Source organism: Galendromus occidentalis, unplaced genomic scaffold (assembly GCF_000255335.2).
Source record: "Galendromus occidentalis unplaced genomic scaffold, Mocc_1.1 scf7180000076872, whole genome shotgun sequence".
Classification (NCBI taxonomy): domain Eukaryota; kingdom Metazoa; phylum Arthropoda; class Arachnida; order Mesostigmata; family Phytoseiidae; genus Galendromus; species Galendromus occidentalis.
In genome coordinates this window covers 4675-27740 of record NW_003804861.1, presented here as the reverse complement: position 1 = coordinate 27740, position 23066 = coordinate 4675, and the positions used below count along the sequence as shown (strand labels likewise).

The 23066-nt window shown below is 51.2% G+C and overlaps 2 protein-coding genes and 1 long non-coding RNA gene across 3 annotated transcripts; 1 reads left to right on the top strand and 2 right to left on the bottom strand.

Annotated features, from left to right (window-relative positions):
• Nucleotides 1-2084: 2084 nt before the first annotated feature.
• Nucleotides 2085-9642, bottom strand: LOC100906981 (anoctamin-7). Its single transcript, XM_003740299.2, has 18 exons — nucleotides 9565-9642; nucleotides 8697-8784; nucleotides 8361-8488; nucleotides 8043-8174; nucleotides 6732-6853; nucleotides 6078-6246; nucleotides 5695-5948; nucleotides 5425-5591; nucleotides 5120-5340; nucleotides 4817-5012; nucleotides 4384-4648; nucleotides 4072-4196; nucleotides 3890-3977; nucleotides 3675-3792; nucleotides 3445-3584; nucleotides 3179-3263; nucleotides 2911-3042; nucleotides 2085-2779 (listed from the first exon to the last, which is right to left on the bottom strand). Exons 1-18 carry the CDS (start codon nucleotides 9640-9642, stop codon nucleotides 2687-2689), a joined length of 2601 nt encoding a protein of 866 aa, XP_003740347.1. The 3' UTR covers nucleotides 2085-2686.
• Nucleotides 9643-11911: 2269 nt separating this feature from the next.
• Nucleotides 11912-14732, top strand: LOC100906004 (eukaryotic initiation factor 4A-I). The gene is made up of 4 exons (XM_003740293.1): nucleotides 11912-11977; nucleotides 12854-12941; nucleotides 13101-13263; nucleotides 13390-14732. Coding segments are annotated over exons 1-4 (1236 nt in total). The 5' UTR covers nucleotides 11912-11975; the 3' UTR covers nucleotides 14373-14732.
• Nucleotides 14733-21795: 7063 nt separating this feature from the next.
• Nucleotides 21796-22800, bottom strand: LOC100905856 (uncharacterized). The gene is made up of 3 exons (XR_001951151.1): nucleotides 22706-22800; nucleotides 22319-22435; nucleotides 21796-22118 (listed from the first exon to the last, which is right to left on the bottom strand). It is a non-coding gene; the product is annotated as an uncharacterized LOC100905856 (long non-coding RNA).
• Between the last annotated feature and the right edge of the window lie 266 nt (nucleotides 22801-23066).

Here is a 23066-nt window from a genome sequence, read left to right as displayed (position 1 = left end):
AACGTGCATTGTCGCGGGAACGAAGCGACGCCGCGCCGTGGCTCGAGCGGGAGCTAGCCCGGACTGCCGTCGGTTGAACACGCCCAGGCTCCGTTGAGCTGGGTCTTTTTCGCTTTCTTAAAATGCCCACAAACGCATGCCAATGAGATGCTGCTCATTCGTGATTCACCCTTATACATCCTCGCAATCATCGACTGATGGCTCTCCAAGCGGACGACGATGGAGTACACGCGGAAATGTGTTCGAGGCGGAATCGACTGTCCTCACAAAGCTCGGAGAGGTTCTGTTTTTTCCCTAACATTCTCTCTGAAGCTCGTAGAACACATGGTCGGAGTTAAGAGAAGCCTTTCCGCCGACACTTGAGAACTTCGTTTATCCGGCTACACGGATACCAGAAATATTCTATGAGCGTCGGTCCTTCTCGGTCGCGATCCATCGCTGAATACATTTTCAGGAGCTCTTGAATGATTTTCGAGTGCCTCCAAACACGCTGGATTGAGAAGGGTTCCCGGGAAGCTTCGGTATTTTTCGTCTCATCCCGCCAGAACAGCCATCTCGAGTTTAAGTCTGCCGCGGAATATCGATCCAAACCTTGAATTTTTTGGCGACACCCGATGCAGTAATTTCATTATAACGATCAACCCGTGATTACGTTCCATCTTAACGAGTCCTCGGGTCCGAGGCGTTGGCGTTTGACTAAATTATAAGGTAGCATTTTTTTGCTCGAGGACAAGGCGGATCGCAGACGTGTAATCAACAAAATAAATGAATGGAGCCATCGACAAATTATCGATAATAGGTGTTCTATTTCTATTTTCGAAGCGCTGAAACATACCTTCCAAACGGAGCGTCCAGTATATGTTGTGGATCTTATCCGCCATTCCTGGCGCCCCGAGAATTTTGATTTATCCCCAATCGAATTTGCCTCACTCTGGCTCCGCATGACCGGCGGAAGGGTCCCACTCGGGGAGTTCCCCTCGAGGCTTGACGTCGCCACACATTCCTGATCCATGGATGAGAGTCAAACAATGTCAGCGTTTTTTTGGATGGGAAGCGTTCGCTGTCATCATGGCGGGCGGAAAGCCTATCGTCTGAGAACAATTGAACCCACCATGACGAACGTTAAAGCAAATATCTTCATCCAGCCGTGGATGAGAAAACTGCTCTTGACAGAATTTTTGCAATGGAAGGCGAAATCTTCGGAAAAACCCCTTCCCCCGGAATTCGATCTAGGCATTTCCGAATCGAGCAGGCTGTTTGGTGCTTCTAGGGAGTGGCCCCGAAATTGAGTGCACACCATACTGGTTGCAGAAAGTCCGTCCGCATCCCAGGGAGTTAGCCGGAAAGTCTATTAGGTCTTTTTAGGGATGTCGACTGAGGGTAGTGGCGTTCAGACAATCTATCCTGACCGTATTCGCCCCTCGAGGGCGACATGTTTTTTCTGTTTCCCTTCGCTCAGTTCATCATCGCCATAGGAACCGCTGACGTTGCTTTGTCATGGAATTCTGGGCCCCTGCTCTGGAGCCAGTTGGCGCGGCTCAATAGAGTGTTACAATGCCCGAACCCGGGTGTTCCGATCCATCCAGACCGAGAGAATCCACGGCTTGAAGTCGGGGATTCGCTCGCGGCCGTATGAGCTCCTGGCCGATCGCCCCCGAAATGTGTTTCCCTACACATTTCTGTTGGACGCGTCAGGGCTCCGTCTCAGAGGATGCAGTTTGAAATCTATCTCTATCTGATCGTGAGTCGGTATTTGAAACTACTCCAGGGATTTCGTGCTCAAATTTGGCATATCAACTACCTCTGACTGAGTCTGTCGGAGCTCTCGAATACTGAGAAAAACATTCACATAGGAGGAATTGAGAACGTCTGAAAGTCCATCTACTCTCCGCGTCAAAGGCGATCCCTTATAAGATCATTGATCCAACTTGCACCGGAATCTCGAACATGATTCATGTGCGAAATGGGGCTCGAGTTGAAAGCGCTCCCGCGGAGCGCTTTCACCTCAAGAGATACCTCCTTCTACAAGAGATTCGAGTTGGGTCATCATTCAAACTATTTATTCAACGATAATTGATCGCACTCACAAATACTCGTGGAGCGATCGACATGGTTTTCTAATGTCATTCACAACAATATATCCGATGCACGAACCAAGTGCATAATATGTACAAACGAGGGGGGGGTTCCATATAACTAATAGAGACATTCTGCTCGTGTATAAGCATCGATATGATGCAAGCTGTGCAGGTGGGTGATATCAGGAAGTTGAGATGGTGCATTGATTGTTTTCATGGAAGCGGAGTAAATTGTGGACACTTTGGGAAAGTTGAATCACGAAGGTAGGCAAGCTAGAAGCTTCGAACCGTTCAGAGGCATGACCATCGAGGATTTTGCTCAACGGAGATTTGATCCGTTACGAGAACGATCTTGCTCTTGAGATTCGTGCGCTTTGTATTCGGTAAGCTCTCTGGGACCCGTCCACAGATTCGCGTGCGAGCCAAAAGACAGGATTCCCGCTGTCGGGCGGGGAAACCCTGCTTCCTGAGAACTCGATTCTACAGGTGTGAAAAGCACAGCCGTTGGAACATGGACGACGACTGCCCTCACGAGATATACCCTAAATAAACCGCGGGATATGGCTCTATCAAGGGGGTTCTCCCTATCACATCAAGCACACGTTCTCTCATTCAGGATCTAAACTGGTTTCGTTTATGTAGGTGGCGTCCTTCGTCGCTGCTTCGTCCTCGTCTTCACCCATGACGTCACTACGAACGATCTGGCAAATGAGAGGATTTTTTTAAATATTTTTAATCTTGCGATATCGACGGGATCCTGCCTAGTGAGTAGGCAGCGTCCGAATCGACAGACTCTCCCCTCAGGACTTTCCTGTGAGAGAAGCGGTCTCACCTTGAGTATGTGATCAGAATCGGTGAGGGCCTGCTTAGCCAGGTAGCGCTCTCGCTTAACTTTGATGAGAAGCTCCTGCGGCACGTCGGGAACCACGATATCTATTAGGCGGCACACCATGAACACGACGTGCTAGCGGAAAGGGGGACATCATTACTTCACTGATAACAGAATTGGTTGTCATTAAGTACGGAGCCCACGAGTCTCCATGAGCTTGACGTCATCGTGGACGGGAAATCCGGAGCCGAGCTGGATGTGGAGAACTCACCTCGAACACGAGAACGAACGCAAAACGCGCCGCCAGGAGTTCCCAGTAGAACATTGTTCGATTCCCCTCAGGATCTCGGAAATCCCTAGAAGCATGCGAATTGTGATTAGCGTGAGTTCGGGTATTCATTCCCCTATCCCATCTCCGAAAAATCCTCCCAGGGCCGGAGATTCGGCGATCTTGGGATTGAGAATCCTAGGACTTCGATGAGGAGTCCGGAGAGTCGGAACGATGGGATTCTGAAAAAATCTTGGGGACTCTGGTACCGATATCTGCAGCTTTGCGAAACCGATCCTGGCGGAGCGACGGCTAGGGTGAAATTCAAATAGCCTTCGAGACTCCTGTTGAACTTGTAGCGGTAAAGAGTTCGTGGGAGGAAATCAGACGTGAAAGCGATCAGGAACGCCTGCGACCCGAGAAAATTGAAATCAGATATGAGAAGTCTAAGTTTCTTCCGATTCTTCTGTCTTCTCCCAGATGAGACAGCAGGACTCACATTGCTGATAACAGCGATCCTCGAGAGCAATTCCAAGATGGAGAACCAAATTCCAATGTTTTGAGCTCGCTCGGGCACACTCCTTCTCGTTTCACAGACGAATTTATGAGCGTCCAATCTGATGGGAAGAATCGATCGTGAATGTCGTCGCATGCATCAGGGAAAACGCTGCCGCGACGAGAGGGGTGCCAGGCAATCATGGAGCGGATACTCGCCGAACTTCGATCCAGTTGTTCAAGAGAGCGAAGAGAGGGGCAAGCGGGAATGCGGCAACGAAAATTGTGATGAATCCGAACTGCAGAACTGCGAGAAACGGTTTCATATCTGAGCTCTCCTCTTTCATATAGTGGGGAATTTCTCCATTGCCCGTTATTCACGAATGCATTGCGATGCGTACCCATCTCTAGATACTCTTGGAATAATCCTTCGTTTTCTGACAGGGTGTAGTCCTGCTCCCACTGCGTGAGCTTCCCATTCTCCTCAAATCGATTCTTCTTTCTGTTCCACCAGTTTTGCAACTTTCTGAAAGAGATAATGCTCGCTGAATCCCAGAGAAAGGATTGTGGATTTAAAAAAACTGAGAGAGCTTGTTGCGTCCACCAGTCATTTGATCAGACCGGCGATCGTTATCGTCTACGTCTCGCGAGAGAAAACTAATTTTACGTCTGAGTGAATGAATGATCCAGATGCGCTTGGCTTGCCGACTTACGGTACGAGTATTTCTTGTGCGTTGTTGATCGTCTGCTTGCCGATCATTATGATAGCTAATTGTTGAGCTAATTCTGATAGGCAGTCACTGCCAGAACACTCTTCGTTTCGCAAGCCAAGTAGATGCGCGTAGTGTCCGGGATAGCCAACGAAACGACCTTTGAAGAACGCTATGTAAAATATAGATGAATAATAGTTCACGAATTGGAACATGAACACCTTGAAGGTGAGATTGTTGTCAAATTCTGTCTGAGTTCGATGCATCTCTGGAGTGGAACAGAAAAACTTCGTTAGTGCTCTGTACCGGCGAGAAGCTTGGATCTGAGTGCTTCAAGCTACCCTTGTACGTCCACCAATGGAACTCTAATTCAACGCCACTGTGGAACTCCACGAAAGACGATCCTCTATCGAGGCATTCTGGTCGTTCGACGCACCCCATTGAGTGAGTTTGTAAGCGAGCTTCCTGTAAATCCTTTCCAGGATCATGATGAAAATCAGATTAACGAAGGCACCGGAGGAAGACGCGATCACTGAGGCGAAGCCTTTCAGCTGTTTGTCTCTGAACAACGGAATTGATATGAGTACCCGGTAAACTATCACAGATACCATGAAAACCAACACCAAAGATATCTGAAATAGACAAATAATTTCTTTGATCAAATGCAGATTCAGAACGAGACTTCAGAGTACGAAGGTCGCATAAATCACTAGGTGAGATCGAAAACACTTCTCTCTACCATGAGTATGAGGATGGCGATTCCCGCCACGATACGTTGAGTGCGGATCCAGTTCGGAAACGACGGCTCCCGCAACCCGGTCACAGGATTTCGGGCCTCGCAGTAGGCTTTTGCCGTGAATTCAGGTCTCGGTTGTTCTTCCTCTTCTTCGTAGTCCATGCAGTCCCAATGATGGGCTAATCTGGCGCACTTACGTTTCCAATATTCCAGAAACGTGACCGCTGCGGGTAAGCCAAGGAATGAGCAATGCGTATGATGTCATGAAGATTCTGAAATTTCAGTCGCCGCTCCGCTTCCAAACTTACCCCAGAATGATAGAAAGCAAGCATAGAAAACGGTGCCCGGATGATCGAATAGATACGTCAGCTTGGTGAATATGCAGATCTCGGAAAGGTACCAAAAATCACAGCCGTAATGTTCGTCACAGCGTGGACACATTCGGTACTTTGTTCCACTGTTGCAAAGTTCTGCCCTGGAAGATTCGCGGTTGGATCAGAAGAAATGGAGGAGACACAAATGTTTCGGCAGGAAATTTTCGCATTCACGCAAGGAGCCAGCGGAAGTCTAGCACTCACGTAGGCTTGTCGATGGCTACGTTGACGATACCGTAAATGAATACGAAGATTCCTACGATTGCGGCAGGCAACAACCAAGCGGTGTATAGGCCGAGCCAGGCGAAGTAGATGGCGATTTTCTCCCCGAAGTATTCCCTGATATGGTCTAAAGGCTGAAAATTGTACCAACGGCCCCATCGTACCCAATACTCGTAGAGAATCTGTCTCTTCGAGTACTCTCGGGGCAAGAGATCGTCTGGCGGTCTGTACTCTCCCTGAGAAAACGTAGTCCGCATTAAATCCTCGTCATGCACTGCGGATGAGCTCCTCGTCATCGATCAGAACGACGCGGCACTATCTAATTTCCGGAAACTTCTGAACCATCCATTTTATTGAGGACAAACCTCATGCAGTGGATAAGCGGCGGAGAAGGCAGATTCCTCGAGGAGACGATCAATTCCGATATGAGCTTTCCGTCGTCGACCGAATTGCGTTTTTTGGAGGATCTCATGCACAATCCGTATTCGTTGTGTGGTCGTGAAGTATTCTTCGTGATTGTCGCTATCTAGAAATCTATGCAAATAGTTGCCGAATTAGGTTTGGTTGGCAACGGGCCTTGAGAATCCGACAAGCGGCTCAGCGATAGCGGCCCTGCGACCGCATCGCAGGATCGAGAATATTTGCGGCAATCGGAGCTCATCGTCTTCCTGGTTCCAGCCCAAGCTAAGCGTATAGGGGCTGGATCGAGATTTGAATCTATTCGCGAGTCTTGAATCTAGCTATGACGTGATAACGTCCCGATTGAGTTTGATGGGATGCTGGTCTGTTTATGGGGGCGGAGCTTAAATATCTGGATCGTACATCCTTTGCACAGATCAGGCTGCGGCTCCCCCTTCGACGGTTCGCAACTTTAAGGAAGGATACGCCGCCGTCCAACCCTGTTCACCTTCTTGGAAGGCTTCTCGAGACTTCAATTCATTTCTGTGGGTTTTCTCAGAGGTTTCGCCGGTAACGTACGAGGAGACGATTCCACAAGAGAGGAGGTCAAGAGGACTCGCCTTTCAAGTTTGGCTTTTTTGAACGGGCAGGTGTAGAAATCTGCTGGCAAATTTGGGACGTCTTGCTCGAATATATTCGGAACCCTGAGACATCGCATGGCTTTCTCGGTCCAAGAGGTTTCCTGCAAATAATAATTCGACGCTCATAAGTTCTGTAGTCCTCGAAATGGCTCACTGATAGACTCAAATATCGTCAAACACCCGACCTTCCCCCCCCCTCCCCGCGCTGACCGCTGCCGATCAAAGGTGCTTGAGCGAGCGGAGTGGTCCGAGCAGTGATCCTCGAACCCAGATGCTGTGGACGAATGAGAATCCGTACGGTTCTTGTCGGTGCGAAAAAGTCGATTTTCCGTATTCACGAAGGGAGCAATCGCTCCGATTGCACGACGGAAGCGGCAGGCAGACCGGCAAACACAGCTCGAACGAGTCACGGAATGTCGGGAGACCTTGTTCCGGGAGCAGCTGAGATGGAGAGTACGAACTAGTGGGATTTGAGTTTCACTTCTCGCCGCTATCTTTTTCCGCCCGCCAGGGATCAGACGGCTCTGAGTAGGAGGCAGTAACTAGCTACCGATGCCTAGTCGAGAGTCGAAATCTTGAGATACGACAGATGAATGAGGAGCAAAGGATGCCTGATGTTTTTCCATACGAGCTAATTATCTCATTACTACCCGCTCCAAGAGTCGATTCACCCCCTAGTCTCGATTGTCGACTGAAGAGCGCTCCCAATTCAGGCGCACATCGGAGCATCTTGTCGTGGTGAGACGGCCACTCCACGCGAAAACTGAATCAAGGAAGCTATCCAACCGGCGTGAAGCAGCTTCACGAGGGAATCATCTGTCCCTTTGTGTTTCCATGTTCTCAAGTTGCCGTCTCTCAGAATGTGAGACTCTGATCCCGGAGTCCTACACTGTGCTGTGCAATACGCCCGAGCACCTACAATCTTTATGTCTATCCTCTTCCGGAATCTCGACTACGAGTCGACAGAAGAGTTGCGGCATATGCGGGTGGAAATGAGTAATCGACGCTTTGCTCGTGAGTCGGTGATTTCTCGGTAGGAATCTTGATTATGAACTTGAACGTCGGATGTTCCCCCTGAACTCCGGGGCTCCGAACGGCTAATGGGCTTCTGAGATCTTGATACCGTGCGTTGATTTCGAAGAGCGGGTTGCGGCTGGCCACCGTCGCTTAGCCGGGGGCGTCGATTCTCGGAAGCAATCTGCAGTGCACTTCGAACAGTGCCCAAACCGGAGTGCATCGCTGACTGATAGGGCGCACCCGACAGTCTGCCGGAGTTTTAAACCCGCTCACCTTCTTGTTGGAGTGCAGTTGCAGAGGAGCTCTGAAACACAGAGCTTCGGCATAGTCAACGAGTACTCCCCAAGGCGCGGAAAGCTTCACGAATTGTAATTGTTTCGTCTCGCTGGTGACCACAACCGTCTCCTGAAAGCGTCGATAATGTGAGTACCGATTCCCCTCGTTCTTCTTTCCCCGTCGACTCCCGGAACGATGGATACGGATCCTCGACAATAGCGCCAGTATGCCGCCGAGGGGTCCAAACCGACTCGATACTTCCGGTGCAATCGGTTAGGAGGGGAAATTCTCGGTCAAGATCGGGTCGATACTCACAGTTTCGAAGACGAGCCCCGCTTTGGCAAGATTCTGTAGGAAAAACTCCCGCCATTCCTCAACACGTCTGTACTTCCGTCCCTCTTGAAGTTTCGTTTGCTCGCTCTCCTCGTAGACGAGGACGTAGTCTAAAAGTGAATGACGAAATGTTCTGTTTCGATGCGAAACTTTCAAAGTAGGAGCACGCCTCGCTGAAGCATCTGTGAGCGAAAGCGCCGCTCTCGGGCTCGGAACCGATGGATCCAACTCCTATCCCGTCGGATCGGTCGGACTCTCCCGCTCATCCTGAATCTTCAAAACTCTAGACAAATGGGGGTCTTTCAACGATAAACCCACCTATTTTAGTAGTTCCATCTCTGAAAACGTTCTTGTGCCGCCGGACCTCGAGTCCGGAGTCCGCCGCAGAGTCTGAACAATCATCATTCTGCAAGAAATTGCAAGTTTGAAAGCTGGGCGCCATCATCCTGGATCTCTCGGTCTTATTTTTCGTCCCCCGACGGGAGAATCGGAATGATATCGGAAAAATCAAAAACGCGGAGAGATGGTCGAGAGAAGCTGTAGAATTCCGTTGGCAGGCATTTCGCGCCTTCACCGCTTATTGATTTCAAACGTGGTCGTACATCGCGGTATTTGCACGGGAGGGAGACGCGAGGCGGATCGTATGTATGAGCGTCGAGACTCCGAGCATCTGCGCTCTGTCGATTCTTAGCGTCGGGAACTTTTCTCGCTCATAGGATGGGAGGCCAGTTCGACGTCGCAGAACGCAGCTGACCTATCGGATTCTCGCTGGGTGAAGTATTCACCAGATCAGAGCGCCTCGATCGTCCTACTCATAACAAATAAGTCAGCGAACGTCATGCGCGGCATTCTCTCCGGAATGTGGAGAAAGTCTCCTATCTGTTGTTCTTATCCCAACCTCGATAAGCCACCGGGGTTATTATTACGCCTCAGCTTTCTTCCACGTCCCCGATGATCACGGGATCGTACTTTCTGATATAGGTTTCGGGACATCCCGCGGGCGAAAAACATTCCCCCACGGTGAGCGTTTTTCAGTAACGCGCTCTGATGCAAGCTCAAGCTCGACCGAGCGTGGAGAATGATGCTTCGCTCCTCAATGTTGGTCACAGTCGGTGGTCAGATCTAATTCTGTCTACTCTGCGACAGTAACCATTCTCGTCTATCTGCGAGCGCCAGATTAGCTCACCTGCAAAGTACCGCTTATCCGGAGCTTGAGGACTTGATTATTCCAATCCATAGTCAAAAGTTTCGTGGTCTCGGACATGATCGGCTGCCTGCTCCGTAGGGATACCTAGCTGCCGCACCACATTCGCACTAAAAGTTCGGCTCCGTTCCAAGGAGAAACAAAGAGAGCGATCAGGAAGTGCATTGACGGAAATCACAAACGTCACTCACGGGCTCTTCGAGGAGAGCTTTCATATTCGTTCACAATTGCTCCGATACTCGTCGCTTGTTAAGAATACCGAAGAATGGAGAACCCCTCCAGTCGCCTCTCCAGGCGGCCGGCTGGTCAGTCAGCGAGCCACTCAGTTAGTCTTTGAGTCATTAACTCCGTGAATTAACGTTTTTCTCCTTCCATCGACACAATAAGCACATTTCAATTTCCAATCCGAGCCATATCCACGGTGCTCCGGAACGATATATCCGCGCCGAGCTCAAGTCACGATCTCGCTGTCTCTCCACTCGGGACACCACCACTTGTTGGTTTTGACAGGTTTCAGAGTTCAGAGCATCGGAGTCGAACGAACGCCATGAGCAAATATATTGTTCACAGAACACTCGATCCAACCGATCACTTCTAGCTATGAGATTCTTAATGTTCATCGGACTGCTCTTCTCGATTCGGGGTTCCTGAATCATTCCGGTGCGGAATGGCTTCCCGATCAATTCCCGATACGACCATTAGAGAAGATGTTTTTCTCATTCTCAAAACGATGGACCCACCTTGCGAACGAACTTCCGCAGCATCAGCCCCCGTCAGTCTTAGGAGGTGGTGAACTTTTTCGTCGTATCGACGAGTGAACGGTCGGACTGAAGCACGCGCATAACTGCCGGTGGCCGCATGACTGCCGAACAGTTCGTTTCTGAGCAGCCCTGACCTTCAGCTCGTCCAGACCCAAACAAGACTTTGAATCGACAAGAAGATTTTCTGACGCTGCCGCTTCCGACTTTTCGATGAAGAGAAAACACCGGCGCTCTTTTACAACTAATAAATGGCGAGAGAGCGAATCAGAGGGGGAGAGCGCCCACGATTCATATAATTCCGTCGGACAATCGCGCCTTCAACTCACGGGCCGCCCCGACGTCGGGGGACATCTTCTCGAATAGTTTTTCTCAGTGGACAGCTTCACCGAACGCGACTGCGATCAAACTTCTGGTTGTTCTGGTTTAGATTCATCGTCGCTCAGCTCCCTGTTTTCCTGCCTCTGCTCTCAGTGAGGAAAGTCTCGTGGTGTCTATGACCAATGAACGGCTACATAAAGGGAAATCAAATATCTCAAACGAGTCACTCGAACTTACAAACGTTGAATTGTGCCTCAATGGTATCGCGGTCTCCTCCAGATTATCGGCCTCGATTTGTCCGAGAGATTTCCTGAATCGAACGGGTGTTTGAGAGTGACCGCGATGCTTAGCCAGAAGGAACGTCAGGTCGTCGTCCTCCGAACCTCCCGTCGAGCTTCCTGAGGAAAATCGAAGAGCTATCCATGAGATGCAACCCTCTACTCTGTGTTCGGACTTTTCTCGGCCACATCGGCTGCCCGCTTCCTCGACGAAATTCTGATTCATCCGAGGAAATAAGAGCCTCGTTTTTGGGATACCTTCAGTGTGCAGAGCGGTTTTGCGGACACAACGGAGGAGAATCACAAGGGACGCACCTTTACCGAGGACAGAAGTGCACGGTCTACCGAGCGAGCCGTATGAGGCGGCTGTCCCGATTTCAGTGGACAGTTCGACTCTTTCGCCACCTGGAGATTCCATGGCGTGGAATGGAGCTCGCAAGTCACATCTGAAACAAGCGAGAATTTCCTCGATTTGCTCTCGAAATCATAGTGGCTTCAGAGAAAGCATCGAAAAAGGATGATGCTGCGAAATTCACAAGCAATGTCGAACACTATGGCTCTCTCCGACAGGCTCTGTCCCGGGGAAGTCCCGGCAGGGTTGAATGAGTTCTTTGAGGTGGGACCTCTGCAAACAAGCTACTACTAGAAGGGGAATTCCTCACGAAGTCTGCTCCCCCGTCCCCCATTTCGAATGGATGCGAAAGATCGCTTTTTGAAGACTTTCTGCATTTTCTCGGCGCCTGTGGCATCTCGAAATTTCGGGTAAACGCTCTCAAAAATAGCTGAGTGTCTCAAATTTCTGTTTCTAGAATACTGAGAAGCGCCGCAAACAATGTTCGCGGCAGGACCTCGGCACAGCACAAAACGAATCGAGAAAGTGATCTATGCCCGAGATTCGAATTTGCCGCGCCGGGCGCGCTCCGACCGCCCAAGCGGAGAGCCACCGGAGCCGCCATCTTAAAATTCATCTAGCCTACTGTTCTTTTCCGACATTGTTCGGGTTTCTGCCGTTGCAACTGCAGTGAATTTGGTGAAAATGTGAGTGTTTTACGCGAACTGCTGCGTCGCGACGCGGTTAGCTCGATGCCGGTCCCGACGTCCGCTGCCTCCGCTTTAGGAGGCGTCAAGTTCTCGCATCTATTTCACTCGAACCGGCACCTTTGCCCCACGTGAGAGCTCACAGGCCGCGTTGTCGAGGCATTTTCGGGATTTCCTCCGAAAGTCGCAGATTTTCGGCATCGGCTCGTCAGCATTTTTCTCGCGGAGCGACGTGATCGTGTTCCACGGCGCGATCGCTGTGTTTTTCATCTCATTTCACTCTAAACACCGAAAGCCCGCCTAGGCCTAGTGTTGGAGTAGTCATTACTGTGTCGGCTCGCCCGGCCATTCGAACGGGCAGCGCAGCCTTTTCGGCTACCGGCAATCCTTTTTTCACGCGGCGCATAAGAATCCCAAGCGCTCGTGTAGATGCATCGCGACTATTATCGAACGCGATCTCATGGCAAGTTTCGAAAGATGACTCATCGTATTTGGACTTGCCCCTTTGAGGGATCTAATCCCGACGAAATCAGAGTTTGCCGAAGGAATCCCGCCCTCTGGGGGTCTCTATTTTCTGGAAAAAGAAGCGGTGGCTCCGGATATCCGCTCCTTCTTCGATTTCAAGCCCCGAGCAGATGCTCAGAGACATAATCCACGCAGCGACGAGTATTTTCGGCCGTGGAATCCGCGGTGGAACTTCATAGCCGGCGTTCCGACGCAAACCACAAGACTTAAGTGGGCATCTCCCTCGCCTGCCCTCTCCCCATCGAGTATGAAGTTACGAGTGTGCTTCTGAAGTCGCGCGCAAACTCCAAATATGTAAATCGTTCTGAATTATCCGGACCCGATTCTAATGTCCACTTCTCCTCATTACAGGTCTCACGAGTGGGATAATGAGCCGTCCGCTGGATTCCCGGAAGGTTCCACGGGAGCTGCTGGGATGGATCCCGATGGTGTTATCGAGGTAATTTTTCTGTTTCCTTCTCGATATTTTTCACTCCCCGTGATTTCGCTATTGGTTTTCGAAGCGGCTTCCGAGCCTCGATCCTCGGTCGGTTGAGATGCGCACGCGCTTGACTGTTCCTGACGTTTGTCGCTGAACTTGGTATATTTTTTCTTACAGTCAAATTATGACAAAGTCGTCGAGAGCTTCGATGACATGAATCTTCGTGAAGAGCTCTTGAGAGGAATTTACGCTTATGGTTTCGAAAGGCCGTCTGCCATCCAGCAGAGAGCTATTCTGCCGTGCGTCGAAGGCAACGATGTCATTGCCCAGGCCCAATCAGGTTTGTTTGGAGAACTTGGCGGAGATGGATTCATATTCAGATTCGTTGTTTTTCGAGTCCTATTTTTCTCTCGACCAAAGATTGGCGAGCCGACAAGTAACGTCTTCCTCCATTCCCTCCATCCAGGAACTGGCAAGACCGCCACGTTTTCGATCTCAATTCTTCAGCAAATCGACATCACGGATCCCTACTGTCAGGCTCTGATTCTCGCGCCTACTCGGGAGCTGGCTCAGCAGATCCAGAAAGTCGTGATCGCTCTTGGCGACTACATGAACGCCAAGTGCCATGCGTGTATCGGTGGAACGAATGTCAAAGACGATGTCCGCAACCTCGAGAAGGGTATGCACGTCGTTGTCGGGACTCCCGGCCGTGTCTTCGACATGATTCAGAGACGTGCTCTGCGCACCGATCATATCAAGATGTTCGTCCTTGACGAGGCCGACGAAATGTTGTCCCGGGGTTTCAAGGATCAGATCCACGATGTTTTCAAGAACCTCGGTGAGAGCACTCAGGTGATCCTGCTGTCGGCCACGATGCCGCTCGACGTGCTGGAGGTGACGAAGTGCTTCATGCGCAACCCGATCCGTATCCTCGTCAAGAAGGAGGAACTCACCCTCGATGGTATCAGGCAGTTCTACGTCGACGTGACCAAAGAGGAATGGAAATTCGACACTCTTTGTGATCTCTACGAGACACTGACCATCACCCAGGCGGTGATCTTCTGCAACACCCGCAGGAAGGTCGACTGGCTCACCGATCAGATGACCAAGAAGGACTTCACCGTGTCCGCCCTCCACGGTGACATGCTACAGCCTGAGCGTGACCTAATTATGAGGGCATTCCGTTCCGGATCGTCAAGAGTACTCATCACCACCGATCTTCTGGCCCGAGGTATCGACGTCCAACAAGTGTCTCTTGTCATCAACTTCGACTTGCCCACCAACAGGGAGAACTACATTCACCGAATCGGTCGTGGAGGACGTTTCGGCAGGAAGGGAGTCGCGATCAACTTCATTTCAGAGGCCGACAGACGTATTCTCAAGGATATCGAGTCGTTCTACAACACCGATATCGAAGAAATGCCCGCGAACGTGGCTGATCTTATTTAACTGTTCCCCTGGAGAATAGATCAATCGAGGTGATCGTCCAACTTTGATGATTATTTGTGGTCGGCAACATTCTCATTACGATCAATGTCATTGTGACGACTATGAATGAAAGAGCGAAGTGGTGGAAAGAAGCTGTGGAATGTATATACAGTTCAGAGACGGACGTCTGCAATGACGGTGCTGTTTCGAGCTCGTCTGTCCCTCCGTGGGTCAGAATCTTAACGAAGTGCTAATTGGCTGAAGAAACGGAGCTGCTGAAAAGCACAATATATTATAAAGATGGTAACAAAACAAATTAAACCACAGTGGATGATGAATACAGATAAGAGACGAATAAAACCTTTCCAACAAGCTTCGCCCACTCCCCATTCTAATCTCTCGCGAGATCCGCCGCCAGAACCCGCTCGTCTGGACATTCGGGTCGATCCGTGATATCCGTGGTCAGGAAGGCTGGAATTCTCTCCACAACTGATCACCACTAGACCGTAGATCGTAATCTTCGATCGTTCCGTCGCTGTCTGTTGCGGAGAGCGGAGAATCCGGATGTGCTGGCCGAAGACCATCTCGAGAATTCTATTGCGCTTCCTCGGTTCTGAGATATTGATATAGGTCGATAAACCAATATCTCCCCGAACGGTGTGAGAGGTCGAACGCAATTATATTTCAACTGGTGCCGCAACGCCGAGGGTGGACCTTCTGTCCGTCTCAGGTTTGACGCTCGGGATGGGGGAGCACGGAGTCGGGGTCAACGATGCGATTCGACAGAGCGCTCACAGACCCGGCAACACGGAGAGATTGAGATTCCCCGTAAGTGCGCTCGACACGATTCTTTCGCTTCAGTTCGGTCCTTCGATCCTTCGATCCCGTTCGTTCGAGACTTGGATGGTGTTCCTCTCTGTTGGTATGCGATGTGTTCCGGATTCCAACGAGCTTGCGACTCCAACCCCATTTGGCCATCGACGGTGTCAAGTGTCTTTCTGGCTCCGATCGCCGGCTATTCATGAGCCACGCGGCCAAGAGAACGTGATGTCGTTCATCGGGACATTCACGTGAAGCGACGCCGATCGATGAAGGCTAGATTGACTCGTTCACGGAAGATCCGTCCGCTCCACATTAGGAGATTCACGACTACAGAGACGGACGACGCGCCCCTCGAGAAAACGACTGAAGCCTCAAATCTTTCTCTTTCACTGCGGCGAGAGGTCGGCTCCGACCTTCCGGGATCCGTTTTTGTTCTGAACTATGGTGGCTCCTAGGGACGCTCTACATACATTACAGGAGCTCAATTTAGTCAGAGCCCCACTCCTCAGCCGAAAACCTGACGGCGAACAAAAGAGCTGCACAGGCCGCCATCCAGTCTCAGGGTGATTGGAAACTCGTTTAACCTGATTATTCGGGGAGAAAAGCTCAATCGCGGCGCTTGCAAGAAGCTCTTTTCTCGGCTTGGATTAAAACAGCCGAGCCGCGTGTAAGCCCTCCGATGGTAGCGGCCTCACGCCCGCAGGAGCTTGCTCGAGTCCTAAGGGAGTTGACGACAGCGAAACGAACAACTCGAGCAAATTGTGGACATTTGTGCTATCGAAGGCGGCACCATGCACACCGCCTTGACGACGCGCCAAGCCTCCACTGAACTGTCACGTTCCCTCGAACGGCGGAACCAGTGTTTGTCGTAAGGACTGGGCTGTGTACGATTGGTCTTTGTTAGCTGCCCGTTGGTAATGGTGAATTCGCACTGTCGGAAATTGCGTCCCCCTCCAATCAGGGATCTCCCTCCGACCGAGCTTTCTTTCCCTTTGCAGCTACTTCCGAAACCGGGAATGCGACGAATTTTCGCTCCACAGAATAAATATTCAAATTTTCCATGCTCAACGCCTCCGGGAGTTTCTCGGTCTCATTCCTTGTTCCCAAAGTCGATTAGCGAGTTCGAGGGAACGCAAGTACCCCTAAAACGACTTCCCTCGGCTTCTCTCGCGCCTTTGCCTAGCAACACGTCCCCGGCAGTGGGGCATGCAGGTTACGATACGGCATCTCAGGAAAAGCTTAACCTGCGTACTTCGCCTCTCTTCGATCTCTTGGCGAGAAAAGTCTTAGTAATCTGGGCACGGAGATCCCCGCACTGCTTCGTCAGATCTCCTTTTCGCTCGAGAGGAAGCTGACCTATCAAGCGGACTCTCGGGGGACAGACTTGGCAAGAGTTCCCACTCGAATCTGCTCAAAAATGCATCGCGCGGTGTATCAGAAAGCGAGAGGAATTGCATCTTGAATCCAACATCGCATCATTCGCCACCAAGGAGAGAATCCGATCGATTTCCCGAATGGAGGTGATCATCTGCACTTGTCGCGAGGGGATCTGGCTGCCGTTGGGGTAATCGATTGGCGAGTCTGCTCGCGAACTCGGACGAAAGAGGTGAGTCACGTCATCGAGCAGGCAGAATATCACCTCAAAAGGAATTGGTCTGAGCTCTTGTGGAGGAACGCAACGTTCGTAAGGTTTCCGTGGATCGAGTCCATAGATAGAGTCGAACCAAGATATGCCGGCATTTAATCGAGCAGTCTTCGAAAGTGTCCGAAACGTTTAGGGCCCGTCCCCAAATCTCTACTGCGATTCCGACTCAAGAATTTCCGAGTCTCTCGTTTCTAATGACTCGATTGTCCGATCAAAGGATCAGACCGTGTTCCAGAGGGAGTCTTGCGTGGATGAGGACCCAAAGCGAGTGGAACCATCCGTTCACTCTTCTGCGGCCAAACGGGAGAACAACCGCGGAGCTCATTTATCCGAAATGTTTGGAGAAAGCAGAGGCCCATCAAATGATGTTCCGAAGCGATTTGGTCCGATGGGTTCTCCGCAGCAGTGGTTCTCAGGCTTCCTCGCCCCGCGGTCCCCCGAAGCGACCCGAATTCCCTCCGCCCCCCATCAGGTTGAGAATCACTGCTCTCTCGACGGGATACCTTTGGATTTCGATTGTTTCCCCATTCGCTTTCCCGATTAGCGAATCCTAAAACGGCTCAGAAGAGACTCGGCTGGAGGCCTCTGGAACGACCCGCGTGTCTACTCCGAAAAGGTTTCAATCTCGCCATATCAGCTCATTAGGGGCTGGACCCCCGGAGCCAAGAGCGAACTTCGAGGTCGGGAAGAATATTCCCTTTCAAAGATGAATACATCATGACTCCCGGGGAGCGCCCCAAAGTTTCCTGCAATAGCCTCACAAGCGAAAGGGAGCTACGTCCTGAGATTCAGCCCGGTGAACTCGAATGCAGCAGGCAACACAACGACAATAATTCATATGCGTCTCGGTGCTCGGTCAGCTCAGAAGTTGGCAAACGCAACCTCCGTTTTGGTGAGCTCTGTGCTTCTGCGGAAGGACATTCCCACCGAGAGCGGAAACGGAATATTCGAGAATTTCCCGACTCCACAACCTTGGTCGAGACTCGAGACTGTTTCTTCAAGGGTAGTAATCAATCATCCCTGTTTGCGTACGGCAGCAGAGGGAATTCGCATGAGTCCGAGGTGTTTTTCTGACAGCTGCGCAAATTCTCATTGGAGCCCAGGCTATGCCCCTTCACGACCGACGAGCTGCTTGTCAGAGTCCCGGGACCAGGAGGGATTTTCGGTAGAGCGGATGGATCGCTCCGGCCAGCGGGTCCTTGACCCTAGTCCGTTCCGGAAAACCCAAACGGAACTGTTGACTGCTAACAGGGCTGAGTCTTTCCACGCGAGATCCGAACGGAGAATCTGGACCAAACCGCTCCGATGCTGGAAATCATACTGTCGCGGGCAGCGGCCCTCGTCAACTCCCGAGAGCTCTGAGGCCCATCGGAGCAGCAGGAATGACGTCCAGGCATAGGACCTGTGGAATTATTTATCAATGCCGACCTCGTGAACCCTCGACGCTCAATTGATCTCGAGGCGAATCGAAACCGCAGAAGCAATGGCAGCGCAAATTACGTGAGCGTAAACAACGGGGGAGTGACGCCGTTATTGCTCTTCTCGCATCCATGGATAGAATCGATGAGTCTTTGTTCCAAATCATCCCTTGGCACGCGCTACTGTATAACCGGCTCCGTCTCGCCCTCCGTCTCGGCCCACCGCATGCTGGTCGCGTATAAGCCGAGATTTCGGTCCCAGGAGAAGGAGACCAGAGAAAAAATGTTCAAAGGATGACGATGACGACTGGCGCTGGGGCCGGGCCCGCAGACGGGGAAGTTTGTCAATGCTGAAGAGACTTTCCACGGATGTTGAGGGCGAAGCGGCAGACGGCGAACGGAGGAGTTCCCTCAGGGCAAAGCCTCATGCGAGCAGGACCGAGCGAATTTACCGAAGTATTCCGTCCCTCCACTGTTTTCCGAGCTAGACCGCAGCATTTCGGACAATCGGGTGGGATTTTATGGATTCATTGACCGCGATAACACTGTATCTGTCGGTTGTGATCATCAGAGACCTACGCAACGACGATTCCGAGTACCCCCGACCCGGCTGGGCAGAGGACCCCACGATTCGCGAGTTACACGTCTGATGCGATGATTGAGTCGGGCCTGAGCGCTCGGCTCATATTTTCCGCGGCTGCCTCGCCTGTTGTTTCGTGCACGTATGACTAGATTGAGTGCGATGCCTCTAGTTTCAGTAGAGTGTTTGAAGCTTCATGGCTGCGTGGCATGATATCGAGAGGAACAATCTGTGTGGATTGCGCGCGAAAGCATCGATTTGAACCTCCAGCTCATTTGACCGTGCTCTATGCGACGCCTAGCTCTCCCAACAGATCCCGCCGGAAAAGTACATCGAACCGAGGAGCCTGCAGCTATCGATACAGTCTCCGATCCGAACGCTTCAGGAAGAAATAGCACCGAGAGCAGTTGCGGGTTAAGGAGCTCCACAGGAGCACCTTGATCATTTGCCGGAACATCGGTGAACAGATTAGATTTCCGAGAGCTGCATGACCTCGGGCCGGAACTCGGATCACGGGCGCTCCGTTAGCGGACTCCGACTTCGGGCTAGAGTCAGAACCCGCAGAACTTCTCTGGGATGAAATCGTCGAGAGGAGGTCACGCGGTCGAGCTCCTTGACTTGAATGTAATTACCGCCAAGGAGGTTTGATATTCTACGTGACGTTTGTGTCACCCGACGATGAGTTCTCCGTTTAGGGACCGTCTGACATCTTCACAAAACTGCATTGTCATGCATCTGAGTCTTCGCGGGTCACACCTGCCAAATAGTGCCGCTTTGCGGTGGTTTCTAGCGCATACGCGAACACTTCACACCGATTCGCTGTGGTCACATCCGTAGCTGCGGGAACTGCGGCAGGTGATCGGTCCGGGGATTCCGTCCTGCTTCGCTGGATATCTAGTGCCACGTACCTCTTCGATCTCCTAGTACAGGAAGATTGATCTGGACACTCCTTGCGGCATTCCGGTGAAGGCTTTCTGTTGTTATTGTCCTTTGCTGAAGACTCGAGAGCGCTATTTCTCGTCAGGTTAGACTTCGTCAAGGGGGACTCCGGGGGCGGGCTGTGAGGAAGGGTCCCTTGGGTGAGGGAACTGCAGTCGGAGGAGAGGAGCGAGGTCAAGGCGACGCAACGACCTCCAGAACGAACGGCTAACAGCCCGTATTTCCAGCACGTATGCCCCCGTTACGATCTATTTCCGACCTCTACTCCAGACGAGCATTCTTTCCTCTACCCGGTGTTTCCTCTGCGCCTTCCGATACAGGCAACTTCCGGTGCGGTCAGACTCGATGGAATCACGTGCGCCGAGGAAAGAATTTTTTCTCAGGTCGAATGCTTAAGGAGAGAAAATCGTATTCAATCCGTGCTCCATCGGATTGATCGTTCCACCGATTTTCTGCGCTCTCAGTCGGAATCGTATTCGGCCGAGGGATGGTTAAGGCAATAGAAAAAGCGACAATCTCACGGCGTTCCACTGAAAAAGGGAGAAGAGATTGATTTCCCCGGAACGATCCGTTTCGGAGAGGAGCAAACGAATTATTGAGCTGTGGGCAAGCTCGGGAACTCTCCATAGTGCGGCAAAAAATACCCCTGGAAACTTCGTGTACATGGCAATGGTCAGCTTTACAGCTGAATGATCTCAATGCCTGAGTCGTCCTCCTCTGATTCCCTCTCGTGGATGCTCACAATGGGACTTATACTTCGATGTGCAATTTCCAAAAGTTCGTCGCCAGCCCTACTTCCGCTATCCGAGCCCGCGGCCGGAAAGGAATGTTCTTCTTCCTCCGGATCCTTCTAAAGGTCGCCGATTCTGGGTTCCTCTCTGAATTCCGGGACGACTGGTTTGTTCAGCGTTATCGCGAGGGTGAATGGAAATGTTTTCGTGAGAGAAATCGTGGGACTCCCACCCGAAATTTTGACTTTTTGGTGTATTATCGAGAAGACGCCACGCACTACCGGTGGGAGAAATCTCCTCAACGGTCTTGCTGCGCTACGAGGGTTATCATCGGAGCTCAAGATGATCCGAGCTACAAGCGATCGTCAGATTCTGATCATCGCCCCCCGAAAAATGACGAGAAATAGCGGTCGGTCGAATAGCGAGTGTTGTGAATATGAAGTGTCGGAGGATCCCTGGAAGTTCTGTCGGCGATCATTGCTTTCCGCACAGCCGAAGCTCTCACTTCTCCGTGCGAATTTTCAGGAATGCCTCAGCACTCAGAACGTCCGCTAACAGATTCGTCCCCGCTGATCGGCATTTGGCACGGAGGGAACAACCAGAAAAGCTGGCGGTGTCAAGGGAACCTGCTCGGGCTCTCTCCTCTAACCCACGAATCGATTTCACCACGATTATTCGGAACATACCGAGGTGAATCTGTATGGAAATCCATGCAGGCCGCGAAATACTGCAGATGCGGCGGGAAATCGCCGCGGAAAATTTGCAGGCCCAATCATGTGATATGAGCGAAGCCGTCCATCCAGTGTGAAGCTCATCTGCTCGACCAAGATTTCGCGTCGTTCTATCCATGTTCCGTCAAAACTAGATGTCGCCGATGAGGAGAACGAAGACGTTCTCCCACTGAATTCACGATCCGGGACCGGGACCATTTCGCGTCCAGGGACGAATTTTAGTCGCGAGTTACTGCCTGACGAGTCGTCTGTGTCGAGCAGTGTGTTTTCTCTACCTTATCCGACTTTTTCCGACAGGGCTGAACAACGAGCGATGTATGCACACGCGATTCTCGAAAATTCGTTAGATCGTCACGGATTGTATGAAAGAGGAAAACCCCCTCGGAATAGTACCAGTCCTCGATGTGGTGGTTGAACGCAGAGGTAGAGCCTTGCAGATAGCCGGAGAGTATTCCGCCGCGGAAAAATGGGGGGTCAAGGACCGTTCAGGCATTCTTTCCCACTCCGATTCCGATCGCGAGAGCTACCCGAGGGAATCGATCTTTCCAATCTCACAAAACCATTCTCAAGAAGGGCGGATGAATATTTTATTATCTTTAACAAACTTCATTGCACATAACTGTTGGCGATGATATTATTGTTGCTTCGCCAATATCGGCTCCATTCTCGACAATATTGGAATGATAGAGACGTCGTCCGCTAGAGCTTTTCACGAGGCAGGAACTTCTTCTTCAGGAACGATCTTAATGTTATTCTCCTCTAGGAATTCGTCAAAATTTTTACCGACCGGACAAACATGGTAGTCTCGTTGAAAACTGTTCAAGAAAGCTTCCGCCTTCAGCTTGTCGTCCTCCGAAACGCGAGCGGGTTTCACGTTTACAGGACGAGACGGCATCTCTCTCTGCAAAGAAAGCGAATGTCTCAAGATATCGATTTCTCAAAATTTCCGCGGGCGAGCCGTGTAATGGAGCCCATGGGAGCGGATAGGCGAGCTAGAGTACACCACGGGTGAAAACAAAATCTCTCACAATGAGTCTCGTGAAATAATCGACTTGATCTGCAATATAGCCCGGCTCTGGAAATAGCTAGACGAAGACCTACCCCAGTCTCTTGCATGAGTCTGTCTTGGTGAAGCCGGGAGTTTTTATGCTTTAGCTTTTCTGTCAGCGAGCCGAAAACCACATCACAGATCTCGCATCTTATTACCGGCGGTCCCATCTGAAAAGATGTGGGAAGGACGCGGCGTGAATGGGTGCCGAGCTTCGACTCTCGGCTTGGCAGAGAAATCAAATATCTGTTCTAGGTTGCGGGGGAGAAGAGTTCCAGTCCTGGGACAGACCGAGGTTTCGGAAGAAAATTCAGCGAAGGGAAAATTTGTACCGACTTTCAAACGGAAGAATCTAGGTACATTCCAGCCGGTTTTGGAGTGACGTCAGCGTAGGTGGTAAAGTGTTGACGAGGGAAACCGAGATATCCAATCGGGCTTACTTTTCGAGATGACGGTAGCTCTCCTTGTTCCGCGGAAATCCAGCGCGCAAATGAGCGAGCCGCGTCGAAGGGATCAGCTGTTCAACAAACCGGCGAGAAAAACGAGGACCGCATGCAGCGCTCCCTGGCGGGTGGAACCGCAAGTTCATTCCGCGCTAACGGGCGCCGCCTTCACTATGACACTTGTCACATCGGATCGATGGACTCGTGGAAGCTCCCGCAAGCGGAAATATGTCCGCAGACACAATTTCCCGCGAAGATTCACACATTTCTCATTCAATGAGTTTCGAGTTGGTGAGATTCTCTGCGAAGCCTTGCCTGTCGGAGAATCACATTTTCATTGAGGGAATGATGAAGAGGT

Bases quoted from the DNA above. Each gene is read 5' to 3' on its own strand.
- LOC100906981 (XM_003740299.2), bottom strand. From the start codon at position 9,642: ATGTCCGAGACCACGAAACTTTTGACTATGGATTGGAATAATCAAGTC. The intron at 8,175-8,360 runs GTGAGTATCGAC...CGACGCTTTCAG, and splicing joins CGGGGCTCGTCTTCGAAACT to GAGACGGTTGTGGTCACCAG. The intron at 4,649-4,816 runs GTGCGTCGAACG...GTTCCACTCCAG, and splicing joins TTACAAACTCACTCAATGGG to AGATGCATCGAACTCAGACA.
- LOC100906004 (XM_003740293.1), top strand. The intron at 12,942-13,100 runs GTAATTTTTCTG...TTTTTCTTACAG, and splicing joins ATCCCGATGGTGTTATCGAG to TCAAATTATGACAAAGTCGT. The intron at 13,264-13,389 runs GTTTGTTTGGAG...CCCTCCATCCAG, and splicing joins CATTGCCCAGGCCCAATCAG to GAACTGGCAAGACCGCCACG.